Source organism: Saccopteryx bilineata, chromosome 1, assembly GCF_036850765.1.
Source record: "Saccopteryx bilineata isolate mSacBil1 chromosome 1, mSacBil1_pri_phased_curated, whole genome shotgun sequence".
Lineage (NCBI taxonomy): Eukaryota > Metazoa > Chordata > Mammalia > Chiroptera > Emballonuridae > Saccopteryx > Saccopteryx bilineata.
The window spans coordinates 93,389,999-93,407,640 of NC_089490.1; the positions used below are offsets into that span (position 1 = coordinate 93,389,999).

General features: G+C 48.7%; 2 protein-coding genes across 2 annotated transcripts in view; one reads left to right on the forward strand and one right to left on the reverse strand.

Moving 5' to 3' along the window:
- TIMP3 (TIMP metallopeptidase inhibitor 3) overlaps positions 1 to 12,070 on the reverse strand; it is a 56,610-nt gene extending 44,540 nt beyond the window's left edge. The window contains exon 1 of the mRNA XM_066259964.1: positions 11,661 to 12,070. Coding sequence (XP_066116061.1) covers positions 11,661 to 11,781 — 121 coding nt within the window. The 5' untranslated portion in view covers positions 11,782 to 12,070. The remainder of the gene's footprint in view (positions 1 to 11,660) is intronic.
- SYN3 (synapsin III) overlaps positions 1 to 17,642 on the forward strand; it is a 443,069-nt gene that overhangs the window by 184,740 nt on the left and 240,687 nt on the right. The gene's annotated exons all lie outside the window — the stretch shown is intronic.

Consider the following 17,642-nt stretch of genomic DNA (forward strand, 5'->3'; position numbering starts at 1 on the left):
CACATGTACGGGCAAAACAAAGCATCTCTGGGTCGGTTTCTGTGACCGTCCCTCTGTAAGCGTTTGGGTTTGTGATCGGACCCAGATGAAAGGTAAGGAGACCCAGGCCATGAGAAAATTAATCAAAGGAGGAACTGGCCCTGTGCCAGCCTTTCCTCACTGTACCCACCTGCTCAGAAATGCACCCTGGAAACAATAGGGGTATTAGGGTTCCTTCACATCTCTCTGTCCTCCTGGTGAACATCTATCTACATCAGGAAGGCACGGGATCTTGGAGGGGTCTCCACTCTGTTGTTGGGAAGGGGAATGGATTGTGCTTGTTTAAAAGGGCCAGACACCTGATCTAGGTCTTCCAAACCCCTCCTCACTCATGTGAACAAGGTTCCACCAAATTAGACGCATCTGACTCACAGGTGTTGACCTGAGCCGGTCTTTCATGAGAGAAGTCTTCTCAGCTACAAAGGTTTGTGCCAAGAAACTGGCCTGATTTCCTAGAGCAGGAGACTGCTCAGGTAGACTGTGGATCAGGAATTATTACTATGTGCCCACAGTGCTGAGCGGGGACTGACTGAGGTGGCAGGTCACCGATGTGACCTGGTTGAGTTGCATCCCTTTCCAGAGGAGGTGACATGGGTTTGGGTATTTTTTTTCCTGAATTAATTTCTGACAGGCTGGCGCAGAAGTATAATGCACCTAATTCCCATCTCTTGTCTGTCAGATTCAGTTGTGGTGTTAATGTGTTTCAAAAAAATTGTTACCAAGCCCTCTGGCGATCAATGGCAGACCGTGAAGTGACCTTGATGTTTAATTCTTGCCATCGGCGGGGTCTGCAAGGTTGTTATCTATTTGGCAAGTCAGTTCTGCTGCAACAGGAAGTTTGGTGGTCAAATTATATTGTCTGATAAAGTATGTCAGCTCATTAGTGGTTTTGTTCAGCCGATGCCCTCGTCTGCTTTTACAACCACGAAGATCCTGGCTCTTCTCTTAATAGGACCATATTTCTAAAGAAGCTACCTCCTGAAAAGTGTTGTGGATGGATTGGCTGCTCAATTATTCAGCAAGATGAGATCTCCCCTCCCAAAGGAACTTGGAGCCAGAAACACTTGATACCTAGTAGGCATTCAGGAAAATATCGATTACTATAACTGTATGTGAAAAAAAAGGGGGGGCATACGTGCCACAGAGAGCCAGTCCTGCTATTTCACAGTAAGAAACAGACATCCGGGACATCACCAGGGTGATTCTCAGAATCAGGTGGTGACCCGAGAACTAGAACCCAGGTGTCCTGTCTCCCGGCCAGTGCTCACTCCTGCACACCGGCACATCTCCACCCTCTGGGGTAGACGGGGGTTGGGGGTGGATAGGGAACATGGTTCAACGTCCAAGTTCAGTATCACCAATGATTCCCATTGGCTACCCAGAAGCACCTTCCACTGGAGCCTCTCAGAGGCAGACATGCTAAGGCAGCCTAAAGAGGGCAGGGAGGCATCCGGCCCTTGAAGAGAACACGGGGTTTGGCCTCAGAAGATGTGGGTTCCGATCCCAATTCTGTGCGGCCAGACCCCTGAATCACACCAGTTCTCAGAATCACATCTGTTTAATAGGAACAGTGGCCTGCCGTCCTGTATTCTTCTGTGGAATGTTGTGGTCATCAAATAAGATCAAGGGAACTTAAGACTCTAAAATGTGGAGAGTTATGAAAATATAGAGTGGGAAACTTGGCCCTTTGTTTCCCTGTCCTTGGGAGGCAGTGTGACAAGAGCATTCAACTTGAAGAGAGGGTGTCAAACAACCATGATTTTTGAAACTCAGCGCTCTGTGTGTGACTCTGGAAAATGTCATACCACCCCTCCGTGCTGCACTTTCCTCACTGAAAACAGAGCCATGAGTTATTTCACTTAATCACCAACCCAATGTGTAACATACCGTTATTCCCCCATTTTTCAGATGAGGGAAACTGAGGCTAGAGAACTTGCCCCAGTTTGTGAGCATCAGAGCCCACAAGAGCTACTAAGTTTCCAAATCTCAAAGGCTGAGTCTATTTAGGATGATAAAGACTAAGTTAAATGGAGAACTCTCCTAACTCCTGAGCGGCGATCACTTTGCCAAACACTGGTAATCCCTCCAGCAAGGGGGCTGAAGCCACTTCTTCATGAAGTCTGACCCATGTTGCAAGGTTCCCCTTCCCCATGTCCTACTCTGGGGATCACAGGGGCCCTGAAGTCTCTGAATGAACCAGTGTTTCTCTGCAGGCAACCAGGCTAGGCTGGCTACCCTATGCCTTGTGCCCTCATTCCAGGAGGGATCAAAGACATGGGGAGGGGAGGGGATAATGGCTATGCAGTATTTTAGGTCTCGAGTTCCCGAATGGCTCTGGTCTGCTCAAGATTTCCCCTCTCCTTACCCCTCCCCACCCCCTGTCTCCCTAGGGCTCTGTTTTTCCACCAGCTGAACTTTACCTTGGGCTTTCTGAGGCCAAACTTCTGGCTTTCCTTCTCTTCCCCACCCCCACAAAAAGCCAGGTGGCCACAGGGCTGAGAATACTTAAGTCCTTACCCTCTGTGCCGAGAATGCCATTAGGTGATAAGGTTTCCATAACCATAAATCAGAACTGGGTGTTGGGTAGCCTGGAGCGTCCCTTTCATGGCAGCCAAGCCGTCCCAGCCTGGCAGGTGGCTTGTGCACGGACCAGGAAAGGCTCCGCAGGGCCCCCGCCACCTCCCTCCAGACACTAATGTTTTAGCCACTGAGCACTCTCTGCTCACTACGGCCCGGGATGGGCACCTTGCGACCTCCTGTCAAACACTATTTAGCAAGTCCCTTTAGCTAGAATCAACACTCTTCTGCGCCAGCCTGTCAGAAATTAATTCAGGAAAACAAATACCCAAACCCATGTCACCTCCTCTGGAAAGGAATGCAACTCAACCAGGTCACATCGGTGACCTGCCACCTCAGTCAGCCCCCGCTCAGCACTGTGGGCACATAATAGAGAGGCAAGGGTGTTAAATGGACCTGCCCGGAGGGAGGAGAGATGGTAAACTGGTGTGGCACAAAGGAACCCTGCTTAGAGGGGCAAAGATCACTGATTTACTAGAGCCCACAATCTGTTTCCAGCATTCCAATAAGACAACCCAAATCGTATGCTACTGGCATCCAATAAACCATATACTGCTTCCCAGGCTTAAGAAAACACCAAGTTTCTTTCCTTTTGGTTGCAACTAATTGGTGTATTAGCTGATTATTTCAGAATAGTATTAGACTAGACTAGTGTCAGCAGAGATGGATCTAGTTTAATTGTTGTTGGGTTTTTTTAAATGGAAAAGTAATCAACTCTCAACACATGAAGTTGTGATGGGTAATTTTTCCAAGCATGGAATTCTTTGGAGGAAAATTAATGAAAATAGATCTTGGTGTTGAAAAAGCTGGGAACTGCTGGTTTGGTCAAAAGAACACGGGGTTAGGAATTAGAAACAGGGTCAAGGCTTGGTTTTGTTAAGATCATCCTGTAATAAAATTGGGAACAGCGGGGGAGGCAGGGGCTATGGGAAAAGATGGAAGGAAGCAGAGAGAGGGGACCCCCGACAAGGGGGAGTCAAAGAACCTAAGTGAGGAAAGTTGCACGAGGGGGTATATCTTCCCACGTCCAGAGCATCTTCGCTCTTGGTCTGTACTGGGGACTTGATTCAGAAGACATGTTTTGGGGACTGACTAGCAAGTTTAGGTTCCAGCTTCTCTCTTTCTTGGTGGTGTGATTTTGGACTGGCAAGTTTACGACTCTAGCCTCACAGGGTAACTGGTATGCAAGCAAGGGGTTTGGCTCCATGCCTGGCACACAGTTAAGTGCACTTTAATGTAAGGTAGCTGTCATTTTTGGTGATCCCCTGCTGGGGTGGCATTTAGAAATCTCCACATTTTGTTTCTGTTGGAAGGGTGGTGGAGTACTATGTCTAGAAAACGGGTTTGGACTTACCAAGCGATGCAGAGAGCATGGCAGGCGCCTCCCCTCCCAGCGGGGTCACACGTCTCCCTTTGGGTGGTGCACAGACCCGAGGTTCCACCCAGCCAAAAACAACCCCCTCTGTGAATTTCCCATGCAGATTTGGAGAATCTGGTTTCTGCTAAAGATGGTGTTTTTAAACATGTTTAAAATTTGGGCAAGGTGTGACTGTTCTGCACCAGTGCCAGGGGTAGGCAGGGGAATGGGACCAGCTGATACTTGGAGAATAAGAGCTTAAGAAGGGTGTACAAAACCAAGGGGAGGGCATGGGCTGAGGCCCAGAGGGAGCCTATAAACCGCTGGGGCCGGAAGGGCCAGTGCTGGGAGGATGGATGATGAAGAGGTGGGCAGGGGCCAGACTAGCCCTGAAGAGCCATTTAATGAGACCAGAGGAGTTTCAATGAGGACATTGAAAGTCTCTCTTAACCAGCCCTTCCAGCTGCTGTAATGATGACAAGCCCCAGAGTCATTCTTGGCCGAGACCCACCCTGCCTCCCTCTCTAAAGTTCATCTCCACGCCACCCCACCTCTCCCAACCGGGCGCCATCCTAATGCAGTAACAAGGGCAGTAGAGGGACAAAGGGATGTGTCCCCCTTGCTGCCACCATGAGCCCGGCCAAAGCCAGTCAACTAGGGCACACCTTTGAGGTAGCAAATAAACCCTGTGCACGTGTCTTCAAAATACAGCCACATAGGCTTGAATTATGGTTCACATAAAATCCCAAAATCAAAGAACTTACCAATAAAACAAGAGGCCCATTGCTTGTTATGAAAACAAAAAACTGAAACCATCTTACAGAATTACTTGAGCAGCAACAAATCAAGGGCCACGGCTTTCCTGGCATGTAAGTCCCTCTCTCCCTATAAAAATGCTTCCATCAGTTTGGTCTAAGGGCCCCAAATTGTGCACACTTTTAAGGGACAAAGGAATAAGCAAAAAAAAAAAATTTTTTTAAACCCTGCAACATCAAGAAAAACTGCCCCATTTGGAAGAAGCATGAAAGCATTACATAGAGCTGTAATTGTTCCTCCATCCCTTCATTTTGCACATCTAAAAAGAACTGCTTTTTTTTTTTTTTTTGTATTTTTCTGAAGCTGGAAACGGGGAGAGACAGTCAGACAGACTCCCGCATGCGCCCAACCGGGATTCACCCGGCATGCCCACCAGGGGCGACGCTCTGCCCACCAGGGGGCAATGCTCTGGAGGGGCGTCGCTCTGCCGCAACCAGAGCCACTCTATCGCCTGGGGCAGAGGCCAAGGAGCCATCCCCAGCGCCCGGGCCATCTTTGCTCCAATGGAGCCTTGGCTGCGGGAGGGGAAGAGAGAGACAGAGAGGAAGGGGGGGGGAGAAGCAAATGGGCGCTTCTCCTATGTGCCCTGGCCGGGAATCGAACCCGGGTCCCCCGCACGCCAGGCCGACGCTCTACCGCTGAGCCAACCGGCCAGGGCCAACTGCTTTCTTTTTTTAAATATATGTTACAGTTTTATATTATTTTGTATTAGTTTGGTGTACAGCATAGTGGTTGGACAGTCCTATCCTTTACAGAGTGTTCCCCCAATATTTCCAGTACCCACCTGGCACCATACACAGCTACTACAATGTTATTGACTATATTCCCTGTGCTGTACTTTACAGCCCCCTGACTGTTCTGTAACTCCCAATCTGTACTTCTCAGTCCCTTCACCTTTTTCACCCAGCCCCTTAACCCCTGTCCCCTCTGGCAACCATCCCTCTTTTCTTTGTATCTATGAGACTGTTTCAGTTTTATGTGTTTATTCATTTTGTTCTTTGCCACATTTAAGTGAAATCGTATGGTATTTGTCTTTCTCTGACTTACTTATTTCACTTAGCATAATACCCTCTAGGTCCATCCATGTTATCACAAATGTTAAGATTTCATTCTTTTTTATGACCAAGTAATATTCCATTACATATATGTACCACAGCTTTTTTATATACTTGTCTATCGCTGGGCACTTGGGTTACCTTGGCTATGATAAATAACACTGCAATGAACATAAAGGTGCAAACAGTCTTTCTAATTAGCGTTTTGGGTTTCTTCAGCTATGTTCTCAGAAGTGGGATCACTGGGTCATCAGGCCATTCCATTTTTAATTTTGTGAGGACCCTGCATGCTGTTTTCCATTGGAAAAGAACTATGTTAACACAGCCACTCTTGAGGGCAAACTTGCAGGAACTACTAAAATGTAAAATGCACATACCTGTGTCCAGTAATTCCAGTTGTACATTTCCCATAGAGATACATTGGTACCCATGGAAAAGACGATTGTGCAGTGACTGTTGTAGCACTATTTGTAAGCATGAAAAACTGTTCGAAACCTAGACATCTATCAACAAGCGAATGGCTCAAAAAATAAGTACCTATACCTATAGGGATATTATAGTATAGTATTATAGTCATATAATAGCATACAGAAACATAGCATAATATGACATACTATATAATATAATGTAATATATAGCATAGTAGTTGATTATACGTTTTTGAACCAGGTTGCAGGGGTTTAAATAAGGGCTCTGCTATAACCTTGAACAAGTCACCTACTTTTTCTAAGCCTCAGTTTTCTCCTCTGTAAAATGGAGCTGATAATAGCACACCTGCCTCACAAAACTGTTGAGAGAATTACATGAGTTGATGCATGCTAATTATTTAGAATGGTGCCTAGCACAGATTAATTGTTCCATAATTAGTTTTTTAAATTATAGCCCTATGGAATACTGTACCTAAAATGAATGAAGCAGACCCATTTCTATGTTAACTGAGACCAATCTCTAATACACATTGTGCAACAACAACAACAAAAAGCAGAATGCTGTATGCTGTATTTCACTATTTATAGTGTTCTACTGTACTGGTTGTGTTTCCAAAGGGAAAAGCTCCTCTAAATTTTCTGTATGTACCTACATATGTAAATGCACAGGGGGAAAGGGTCTGCAGAAGGAGCTAGAAATAGAGGAAGTGATCAAAAAAGATTTTACCTTTATCTGATTTTAGATAGAGAGATGATAGATAGATAGACGATAGACACATACATACATACATATATACATACATACATATACACATAGACATGGTATGTATTCAGATAGATGATAGATCGATAAATAGATAGATGATAGGTTGATAGACACATACATACATACATACATACACACACATGTGGACATAGTATGTATTCACATAATACTTGTAACTTTAAAATGTGGATAAGAATTAAAGGGCTGAGGTGGTACAATTATTCCCCATCTATAAATGAGGGTACTAAAGTTTAAAGATGTCCAATAACATATCTAAGCACACTTAGCCAACAAGTCTAAGTGTGGAGGATTTCAGGCTGGAGGATTTCAGCCCGCTCTGACCGCCCCATCCACCACCCCACACTGCCTGTCCGGGCCAGCCAGGCGTTGACTATGACAAAGGCTAAAATAAGGGGCCTCCTTGTCCATACTGGCTGGAGTGGTGAAAACCAAATGCAATGCAGAACTGTGTTGTTGTTTTTGTTGTTCATTAGCAAACCTGTTGGAATGTGCTGCTCAGCAGTGGGACTGAATGGTTCCTGCTGTTCCCGCAGAACAAACAAAAATCCCTCCGCCCAGGCCACTTCATGGGTGCTCTTCTAGCCTTATCTATCCAGGGATCATGAAAGGGACACAGGACGGTTGGAGTGGCACCTTCTCCAGCTGGTCAGGACCCAATCTCCTGACTATCTGGGTTTCCATCCACTATCCTGGCATTCTGCATAGACTGGACACCTAGAAGGGAAGGGCATCAAAGCCTGAGGCGTCTTATCTCTAAGAGCTCTGCTCCTCCCTGTGCCTCCGTGAGACAGACTGAGTCCTTTCCTTCACTTGGACTTGGTGATTTTGAGGGTCTCTTCCAGTTCAATTAGCCAATAAACATCAGAACTTTTCCTTTCTTTCTCTCCATTTATACCCTAAGACCCTAACATAATAAGTACTCCCTTCCATAACATTTAATGAAAAGCTCTGGCCATTTGGGTATCTCCATATTTTAAAAAACTTCTCACATCTGTAAGTAAAGCATTCTTCAAATGTAAACAGTCCACTCCACCTTGGTCCTAGGAGCGGTCATCTGACTTAGAATGTCAAGGGCAAATAAAAGTCAAAAAGTTATTGAAGACTAGCATAACTAACAATGCATTTAGCCTTATGTGGTAGCTGGGTGACCTTGGGCAAGCACTACGTCTCTCAGCCCCGGTGTTTTCCCTCTGAAAGAGTGGATGGAACACCTGCTCTCCAGGTTGCTATGAGTGCATTACTCTGGCAGGAATCAGAGGTGCCCCTTCCCTCCTACCAAGAGCTGCTTTCCTCTTTCCAAGGTTTCCAAGATGTCAGACAGCCTGGGTCCGCTCCCCAAGAGGCTGGCTCCTCTCTGAAGTCTGATCCTTTTTTTCTTCCTTAAGTCACAAAGCCCAGTGTGGGGTGTCATTGTGTGTGCTACTGAGAGGGAATGGAGCTGGCTTCTTTGAAAATGGCTTCTGTGCTAAAACCACAACCTCAGATCTGATACTGAAGGAATCTGCTGGCACCGGTCCCTGTCAGAACAATTCTGAGATATCCAGGGACCATCCTCCAGGACTGGCAGCGGGCCCCCGAGTGGAGCTTTCTTCTCCAGTTCCCAACAGGCTCAGGGGTCAGGCCCCCAACCCATTCCTCTGTGCAGGGGCACGGGGAGCCAAGAGAAGGGCTCGGAGCTCCAAAAGCAAAATTCTCTCTCCACAGCCCGCCCCCCATAGAAACACCTTCCTACACACACACACACACACACACACACACACACACACACACACACACTGCCCAGCCCTTCGGAGCTGGACAGAGCTGCTGGAACAGGATCTATCAGGCCAGAGCTGCTTTCTTCATTCCCAGCCCCCTCCCTTCTTTCCTCCAGAGTCAAGGTTTTATCAGGAGTTTCAAGGGCATGACTGGCAGGGAGGGGGCCACAGACATCGTAGCTGCTGCCAAGTCCTTTTCTTTCCCCTACAGTGTGTTTTATAAGCCCGCATGTAGTTTACTCTTCTCCTAAACACTTCACTAGGGTGCAGGGCCTGGAGTTGCCATAGAAACACCTTTGAACTCCTCCTCACCCAGAAGACTGCCAATCCCCAGGGCTTTGGGGGAGAAAGGCAAAAGGAGACACCTGTGGATGAGGAGAAAGGAGAGGGAAGGCCATGGGGGGAAGGGGGCTGCTCCTAGAGAGGGCTAAGCTAGGCATGCCATGCCCTACACCCGGCAACATGGCACCAGGCCACAAAGAGAAAAGAGCCAGGAAGGTTCTGGAAGAGGAAGTTAGTGAGCTGGCTTGAGCGTCTCTAATGAGCTACAGTGATCAGTGGGTTCATTGGGGTCAAGGAGAATGGAGAGCTGTTATACATTTCTTCCAGGGAGAGAACGGGCAGTCTTCAACCAGGATCGGAAACTAGAACAGCTGTGACTAGGAGAGCTGGGAGCCCCTACTGGACAGCAGCAGGGTACTGGAAGACAGCGGAGGTCAGCAAGCAAGCAGCCCACATCCACACCTCCCATTTCTAAAAGCATTATCTCACCGCGGCCGCTAGTGCAGTGCACCAAACCCAGGCAGAACAATTCGGGATCAGGGCCAGCGTATCGAAGATTTTTGGGTTTTTTTGTTTTTAGTTTTGCTACCACAATGTTTTGGTCTTTGGGTACTTCCTGGTAACTTAGCCTTTCTCTGAGCAGTTTATTGGGGAGAGGGGGAGTGTTTCTTGACTAAATCCAGAGAAATCACAAGAAACTTTCTGCCCAGGCCCACAGCAGGAAACCTAAGCAGTAAACAGAGTCAGGCAGTGTCCCTGTTGGAAGTGGGGTTTCCTGGCTTGTTTCCACTGTTCCCTGGTCAGCTTGCAGGGTAGAAACCCAAAAGCCAAGGGCGGGAGGGAGGAGGCAGCGTGAGTCCTCCCTCTCCCCATATACCAGAAAGTCCAGGGAACACACCAGAACCATTGTCAAACAAAAAAGGATGCCCTGATTCCACCTGTCAGATTCCTGGCCCAGTGTGTGCTCCTCATTGAGCAAGACCAGAAACCATTGGCAGCTGCAGCTCCCAACACTACTCATGTAGGAATGTCACCTATACAGGGTGAGAAGAGAAGGCCAAGTGGAATTTGGGTGGGGTCACTCAGAGGAGGAGGGAGAAAACCTTCCAGGCCTCAGGCAGCTCAGAAGAATCCTTCCAGGCAATCCACAAACCCAGGGACCAGCTAGGTTCCCCTGGGAGAGGGATGGGTATGCAACTCAAGCCCTAGGAAACCTCTAACTAGGGTGACCCTCGGCTACACAAACACCCAGCCATGCTAACTGGACTGACCTGGTCACCACAGCCACCTCCTTGACTTCTCCTAGACTAGGCCGGGCCCACCAGCAGTGCCCCTCCCAACTTCAGCTGCCTGCCCTGCCAGGCTTGCCTCCTCCCCTCCTCCCCTGCAGCACACTTGTGGAGGCCCTCACCCAGAACCCAGTGGAAAATTTCCTTCCCCTTTATGACTGCACTTAAAACACACATGCTCCATTCTTCACCTCTGAATCGACTCAGCAGAGCGGCTAGACTGTGTCCCACCTCAACCCCAGCCGCGCGCACATGCACACACAGACACACACACGGCAGGGCCCCTGGACTTGTGTGCTTTACGAGCTGGAAAGGAGAGGAGAGATGTTTTCCAGCTGCCACTCCACCTCTCCCCATCCAAACAAGTGTCCTGAACACTCCCAAACAAGCTCTCCCAGGACATGCGAGGCCCTCGATAACAACTCGTTCTACTTTGTACTGAGTCTCTCTGGTCAAGAAGACACCAGTCTAGTTTAGAATTGTCACTGTGCCGTGTGACCTGTGGCATCTTTGTTCTTTTGGTGGCAAATCTATCTTCTACTGCTCCTTCTCCCCCTTCTCACACACATGCAAGAAGAAGAAAAAAATAGCCTTCCTGTGAATTCTCACAGCTATGTGATAAGTGATCCCTCACACACGCCACCTCCTGCTTGCTATCAACACTCTGAAATACAGTTCCTCCCGGGAAGGGTCAGCCCTACCGCCTTCTTCTCCTTTCCCCCATAAATCCACCCACATTTAGCAGTCCAGGAAGCTCCATTAGCATTTGCCTGAGAAACGCAGGACTCAGTTGGGTCTCAATGAGAAGAATGACCTTCTTGGGTGCAGATGATACAAACTCAGAAAACTTCAAGTTTCTCCTACAACTTTTTGTGCACATGGCTGGTAACTTTTTTTTTATTATTATTAAACTATTCAACATCCCCGCAGTTTAGGTGGCATTCCAGGTTTTAGGAACCCTTTCCTCCTTACCCCTAGCCCTCCCTCCCACCATCGTGAAAAGGGAATTTTACCAGATGTCAAAAGACCCGATAGGGACCTCATAACCTAAAAGAAGAGCAAAGGCTGTAAAGGGTTTATTCTGCCACCGGGGGGTTTCTCTGCAGTGCATCTCCCCCCTCGGCTATGTCAGAACCCCCGCTCCAAGCCCAAGCAGAAAAAAGCGGGGTTCGCCATGCCACCCCGAGCAGTGAGCAGCGGTCTCAGTCCCGGCTACAGCGCGTGAGTGAGCGCGCACTGCAGGGGCTCCCGCGGGGACGCACGGAGCGCTTACCTATGTCAGAGTTGCAGAAGGCATCCTGGGGGTGGCTGGGAGAGCATGTGCACGCCTCAGCACCCCAGTCCCCCAGGCTCCAGCTGCCTAGGAGCACGACTAGCCCAAGCCAGGGAGTCATTGCCGCTGCTGGGGCTACTGCTCGCCTCTCCAAAGTTGCCGTGAGCGCCGCCGGCGGGGCTGCTGCAGCCGAGCTCGTCCACCAGACCCTACGGAACAACTTTGGCCTCGGGTGCACTGCCCAAAGGGACGAGATGGGGTGCGGCGAGGCTGCCTAGGCGCTGGCACACGGCTCTGCGGGTCGGCGGTCTCTCCGGGTCAAGGAACGGGAGCGGGAGCAGGAGCAGGCGCTGGAGGAGCGGGAGGACAAGTCGTGCAGAGAGCCCGCCTGCTGCCCGCTCTGCGCCGCTCCCGGGCGGCCCAGTAATATACCGCGGGTACCCCCGGCACCCCCTCTCAGGGGCCCGCCCCTCCGACCAATCGCAGAGCCGCATTACCTCATCGGCCCTCCGAAAAGGGGGCGGGGCCGGGGGCGCGGGGCGACGGGGCGGGGCCACCTGGGACCGTTCAGATCCTTATAGGGAATAATGCGGCTGTGGGCACGCGAGTTGGATGGGCTGGGACGCGCCTCCTACCCGCGTTGGCGGAATAGCCCGCCGAGCAGTGCGGGCGTGCCCTCTCTGGCCCGCACCTCTGCCACACGCCCGCGCGCCCTCTGGACACCTCTGACCCAAATCAGAATCAACTACTGCCCACTCCAGCAACAACCCTCCGCGGGTCAGAGGCGGCCCTGGCCCTGGGGACGCTTACTGAGCGTGGAAGGAAGGCTAGCGAAAAGACTACCTCTCCACCTTCTCCGGAAAGGTGGCCTCAGAGGCTGGAAAACCAGGTAGACGATTTACACTCTCCACAGTACCCCCTGCCCCAAACCCAGCCCCCGACTTTTCTGGATGTGAGGAAGCCATCTGCCTTGCGAAGCTGCCTCTAATAGGTGGGCTCCCGGGACTCGCCTGGTGTAAATTGTGAAGTCATTCAACAAACACTATTCTGGATGTTGGGATCAGCAAAACAAAGTTCTTGTTCCCATGGAACTTCCAGGTAAACAAATCAGTAAATCCATGAATACGCAGGGTAACTGTCTGTGGTGATAGTGCTGGAAAGAAAAGTGAGTAATGGGTTAGAAATGACTGGGGCCGGAGGCACTGCTTTCCTCTGAGGAGGTGACATCCCAGATGAGATGTGAACAAGAAGAAGGCTCTGCCTCGTGAGAGTCTGGGAGGAGAGAACACCAGTCAGGCAGAATGGGCAAGTGCAAAGCTCGGAGATGAGATAAACAGGTAAGTAGAAAGGGCAGGAGAACATGGTAATCCCACCGAGAGCAGACAGGTCTCCAACCTTCAACAAAATATTTGGGGGCGAACTGATCCAAAACGGGGGTAAAGCCAGATCCTGGAGGACTATCCAAGATCCTAGACTACGAACTATATATAGTGGATAATTGCTCATAACTTAATATGGTGACTCTCCTTTAGTAAGTACCATCTTGATTCCACCTTATATTTTAGATAGCTCACCTCATTATCCCTCACAATCATAGGTACGGAAAACACAATGCTTTAATCATGCTTTCCAGATAAGCAAACTGGCACAGAAAGGAACTCAGATCACTCATTTCCACTGTGAGAGAGGTTTTTTCTCTGGACTGTGGCAGCAGTTAGCTCTAACTGTGCAAATAAATGCCTTGTGCGGCTGGAGTCGTCTACCTTTTCCCTCTGGTGTCTCTCTCCCTCTCTCTACCAATGCATCCCGGTTAGAAAGAGATGCGGCTGCTTTGGCTATAGAGATACTAAAAGTTGAGAACAAAATAAGAGCTGTCCTGCTCAGAAATGCAAGTTCAACCTCTTCCTCAGAAACTCCTCTGTTTACCCCTCGGAAGAGTGACATTGAGATGACAGAAGCAGAGGATTGTATTGAAAATGGCATTTCCAAGAACATTTTTAAAATTCTTTTTTATCCCTTAAAATTCTTAGCTATAAGGAAAAGGAGTCTCGTTTTCACATTTTTTTCTGTCTCGTCCCCTTCCCGACTTTTAAGACCCTTCCCACCTCAACTCTTAACTGTAGCCTGACCCTTACAGATCTTCCCCTTCTCAATGTTTACTGCACTTTGCTCATTGTTTTATGGAGTATATTTGTCTTATTTCACTGACCAACCACACTAGAAAGACTTTGATGCTTGAGATATTTGGTCACTCTGCTTTTTTGCCCTCAACATACAAAATAAGGTCCCAGGAGACTTGGGTGTAGCTGTGACCAGCAGTCCACTGAGTCTTGAGCAGTGGACATTCAGGAAACCACTCCAAGGATTGAAGTGGAATGAGGGCATACTTGGTGGGATTTGAGAGTTTTGCTTATTCCTGCACAGTGCCAGTCATGTGGAAGGTTTTATAGGCCTTTTCTGCCCAAATCCACTTTGGATAAGCATCTTATGTGATAGAGGTCCTCTCTTCTCTTTTTCTTCTTTTCACATTAAAGTTTTGTTCAACATGCCAAAGTTTTCTCCAAGGGAAGGCTTGCCTAGAATATGAGTTTGAGTCAGATAACTTTTGCTGAACTTTAAGCCCCAGGTTCCTTATAGAAAGCATCTGAAGCATTTCAATTATGGCAACTACTTAATTATGTAACGGCAAGAGTACTCTGATGGTTTTTTTAGCTGCAAGTAATGAAATCATCCTTTGGTTTAGTTCCTTTTGCCCCCCCCCCCAGTTGGTGCAGCATCGTTGGGGTTTATCTTCCCTTTCAATTGGGAAGTTCTCCCTAATGTCTAACCTGAGGGGACTCCCTTGCGCCCACCCATGCGAGGTCAGCTCAGTCGTCATCTTAAAGAAAAGGAGAAAAAGCTCTGTGGGCATTGGTGCAAAGGGGCCCTTCTGCCAGAGTTAGCCCGTCTGGCAAGCAGACATCACAGCCGTCCATCCAGATGTCATCATGTCCATGGACCTCACATGTAAGAATTACTTTCTCAAGACCACTTTATTATAAGGTATATGGAGTGGACCTTGGGCTAATGGTAAGGGTAAAGATACTGGCTCCCCCACTTTTTCTTGACAGCTAAGAACAATGATAGATTTATAAACCTCGGAAGAACTGAAGATGTTTCAAAATGTGTCTGGCCTGCCTTTAAGCCTACGAGGCTGAGCTGATATTTCTTTTCCTGGAACTTTTCTGGAAAAGATATTTCCATGACCACTCACCCCCTTCCTATCACGTTACAAAATGCTGGAGTTTCTGGGAAATCTCCCGTAAACATGTAGAGTTCCCAATCCTCTTCTTATCAGACTTGAAAAATAAGGTTCAGACAGGTAAAGGAATGTTCCCAACATCTCGTGGTCAGCTAGCTGCAGAGCCAAGATCGTGAGGTCGCTGCCTGATCCCTCCCCTAGGCTCTCACTCGTGGACCTCTGCTGCCCGCTGTGGCGCGTGACCCAGTACTTGCACTCTGGCCATGGAAACCCCAGCCACTCACAGTCCTGGATCTGCGCTTCAGATCTGCAGATGAGTTCGTCTCAGAGTCTTTGTACAGTGACCGACACATGAAGAATTTCACCTACACTGACTGACCAAGTAACTGACGATGATTATCATCACCTCTGCCCCGCTCAGCCACGTGAGCCGATTAGAACAAGGGCAGCTCTCTCTGCCTCAGAAGTTTATCTCTTGTATGTTTATTTTATCCCTTTCCAAATTATTATCTAACGCCTTTTGAAAATATTCCAAACATATTGTTGTGAAGAGATGCATGAAAACTGTCTTTCAGGGAGACAATAGATGCTTGGGTTAAAACAAACAAACAAACAAAAAGCACAAAAGATCTGAAATGTGTTCCAAAAGTTGCTGCAGAAAAGTGGTATGTGTGGACACGTCCCCTCACCGATCCAGGCTTCAGTTTCCACTTTTTATTGGTTTTAATGGTCTCCAGGATCCTGTTTGGCTCAAAAAGTCAACGCTTTCATGGAAAATTCTCAAAGAGAAGGTGGGTGTTACTGAAGGGAAGACAGATCTTGCCATTTGAACAAGTGTGAGGCAAATCAAATGTGCCCAAGATAGAAGCACATCTGTGAACCTCTCAATCAACAATCATTGAGTTCTTACTCTGGTCGGTCCTCCGAAACCGAGGCTGAAAACAATGATTATGCTGCGAAGGCACAGGGGAGGCTGAGGTCTTGTTTCTGATAGAGCTCCGTTGTAACTACTTGTTTTTCTATCTGTTTGCCTCTTGAATCATATGCACTAAAAGATGAGGAAGTGTCTTTTTTACTGTCTCCGTACATTATTGCCAAACTTTATTGACCTCCTATACTGTGCTCAGGTCGAAACTTAAATGCTGCCTTCTCCAGGAAGTCTCTTTGTATTTCCCTCCCCAGTCTTCATCAACCCCCTCCTATGGATCCCCATGCACCCTGTGCTTCTCTCTCAGCTGCCTGTAATGTGGTTGTTTTCCTGTCTGTTTCCCTTCCTGGGCTGTAAGCCCTTTAAGGACAGGGATCAAGTGTTGGTAACAAAGAAATCAGTGAGAATTGGTTGAATGAGTGGATTTGATTGGCCCTACTGACCCCTTCCCAGTACTCAGATGGGCAGGTGGAGCTTGCAGAGCCCTATCCCTCTGGCCAGTGCTAGGGGGCGCTGTAAGCCAGAGAACACCCATTCCCTCAGCCTACATTCTCAGCCGGTCTCTTGACAAGGCGGGAGCCGCACCGTTCCACAGTCAGTGGGTGCGGGTGCCTTTGAGTGGGTGAAGCAAACCCCTCCCGTCTGCAGGAGCCACAAAGCTCTCAGTCAGCATCCCGTCTGAGTCCGCAGCTGCCTGGCTTCTCCACCCTCAAGTTGGCCACATGTCAACCCGAAGGGGAGACGTGCTCTTGGGAAGAGAGAGTACCATGAATCATGGGTTGGGGGCAAGGTGGGGAGGGATCGTGGATCTGGGAACACAGCGGAGGATGCCACGGTCCCACTCTGCCTGAGCTGGCCTCTGGAAATTGAACCTGGAGAAGGCGCTGACAAAGACCTGTATTGTTTCCGTTGCCCCGTAGAGAAACACCTCTTTTCTCCCCTGCTTTTTCCCCCCCAAGCCCGCAGTCCATCTGAAACTCATTACATTCAAAACAGCCTTCCCCGAGCAGCAGACAGCCCAGGTCCACCCATCACCAGGAGCCCTGGCCCGACCCTCAGTGGGGCTGCTCCCCAACACTGGGGAATTGGGAACGTAAATTGGTGGGGACGTCAGGTTCTTTCTGCTGTGTCTGGCACCATCAGGGAACGAACACCTTTCCTGGCTTCCATCTGGAACCGGTTTTATGGCAGTAAAATTGCGGAGTGTCTCTGGCCCCAGCTCTTCCCCAGCCCTACTCAGGAATGAAGACCCCTCAGTGAGGGTCTCTGGCTGCTTCACCTGAACCCTGGGATTTTCACAGGTCTTTCAACCCCCAGCTACTCCCAGGGATTTTAAGCCACAAAACACACGTGCCCCATACAGACATGTTGTGCCCCATGTTTTCTGGGGTGGTAGGAGATGGGAAACTGTTAATAATACAGCTCTTGCCTTTTTTAAAAAAATTGTTTTTTAATGTCTGTGTGCTTAGTTGATCATTTCTGCAAAGGCTAATATGAAGTAGAGGGAAAAGGTCTCCTCGGCCCTGTCTTAATGTCTTCCTTATGCCCGTGGAGTTCATGGGTTTTTCCTTTGTGGTTTCTTTAAAGGTTGAATGCTGTTTCTCACAGTAGATGCACATGAGTGTGTCTCTGCCAGGTGCCCTCGTGGCTTAGGAGGGGATGGGCTGGAGGCATGCTGGCCTCCTCTCAGGCTGGGCTGGAGACCATGTTTCTGCCAAGGCACCTGAATCTTTTCAGTGGAACCTGCTGGAACTGAGACTGACCTGTCCTGGACTATAGGGATGGTCCAAAAAAGATTGACACCACTGATCAC